At 48.5% G+C, this 1504-nt stretch overlaps 1 protein-coding gene across 1 annotated transcript in view; it reads left to right on the plus strand.

Moving 5' to 3' along the window:
- The first annotated feature begins 1309 nt into the window (after positions 1 to 1309).
- The window catches only part of LOC102819480 (butyrophilin subfamily 1 member A1-like), a 5060-nt gene continuing 4865 nt past the window's right edge, over positions 1310 to 1504 (plus strand). Inside the window, exon 1 of the mRNA XM_006860542.1 lies at positions 1310 to 1383. Within this exon, the coding sequence (XP_006860604.1) occupies positions 1310 to 1383 (74 nt within the window). The remainder of the gene's footprint in view (positions 1384 to 1504) is intronic.

The raw sequence follows: 1504 nt of genomic DNA on the forward strand, positions 1-1504 counted from the left end.
TCCCTTCTGCTTGCTTTTGGGGCAGGGCCTGGTGGGAGGTTTGGGATTTGGGCATTCTTTGGCCCAATGTCCACCCTGGTTGCACTGGAAGCAAGGTCCCGGAAGCTTTGCGGGTTTCCCAGTTACTCGTGGTGGCAAGGTGGGGTTGATGGTCTGAGCTAATAATTGGTACTTTTTTACAGCCCTTGTGTCATCTCGGCCATTGTAGGCTTTAAATGCAACAGTGAGAGCCTCTGCTTGAGAGGTTAGGGGACCCCTTTCTAGCCTCTTATGTTTTATTTTGATGTTGGGGTAGCTCTGACAGAAAAAATGCACCATAATTAACCTTTGGCCATCGGCAGAGTCTGGATCAAGATTAGTATGTTGCTGCAGGCTGTCAGTGAGCCGCTGGAGAAATGCAGAAGGATTTTCATTCTTGTCTTGGATAATTTCACTAAGTTTGTCATAACTAACTGCTTTCATGGCTGCCTTGCGCAGCCCATGAAGTATACAATTAATATACCTATCTTGGTTGACAATACCTGCCTGGGTGTTATAATTCCACCCGGGGTCCCTGTCAGGGACAGCTTCCGCTCCTGCTGGGTGATTGTTATTAGGGAGGTGTTCCTGGTGTGCATGAGCATGGGCCTGTTCCAGCACTCGCCTACCCTCCTCAGGAGTTAAAGAGTTAGTTAAAACAACAAAAATATCATGATAAGTTAGTTGGTAAGACTGTGTTAGAAATTGAAACTGCTTAATAAAAGTTGCAGAATTTGAGGTAAAAGACCCAAATCTGGATTGAATTAACAAGTACAAGGCGGGGTAGGTGCATACGGAGGGGAAGCGGTGGGAGAAGAAGAAGAGGATAGTAAGGGGAGTTTCCGGGGACCTGGAGAAGGTGAAAGAGGGACCAAAGTGGGGGGTGGAGGTGTACTTGGGGCTCTTTGATAGGGAGAAGGTTCCAGCTGGGTCAAATTGGCTGATGGAGTCCAGAGAACAAGCAATGGAACAAAGAGAAGGTCGAAGATAGGAAAAGCCCTGGATATACGGGATCTCTGACCATTTTCCCTGGCGCTCACAAAAGTTCGAATGAGCCATTAGGCGACCAGGTATTTTGGTTGTCTAACTTGTTGAATAGATAGACGTATAAGATGCTTAGGTTCAAGGTCTAAGCCCTCAAGGTTTCAGAGCAAACACCCTAAAGGGGACTCTGCCAGTATGGAGGACCTGGAACCCATAGCAACCAGGAATAAGACAGCAAACAGTGCCTGGAACCTAAGACGTCTCTTGAGGTTCAGATAGTGCTCGCACCTCAGACCTGGTCTGAGGTATGGGGACCCAGGCTCCCAGTGGAGACACCCCTGCCACAAGGAGGGGGTCTGTACAAGTCCCAGACTTGTTCCGGTAAGTTCTGAACTCACTATGGGAGACACAGAACCTGGCACCCAGTCTGTGTTCCAGACAGAATCTTATGTCCTGGTTACCAGAGTCCAAATCTCCACACCCAGGGCAGGCAAAAGAGGGA

This window comes from Chrysochloris asiatica, unplaced genomic scaffold, assembly GCF_000296735.1.
Source record: "Chrysochloris asiatica unplaced genomic scaffold, ChrAsi1.0 scaffold00038, whole genome shotgun sequence".
NCBI lineage: Eukaryota > Metazoa > Chordata > Mammalia > Afrosoricida > Chrysochloridae > Chrysochloris > Chrysochloris asiatica.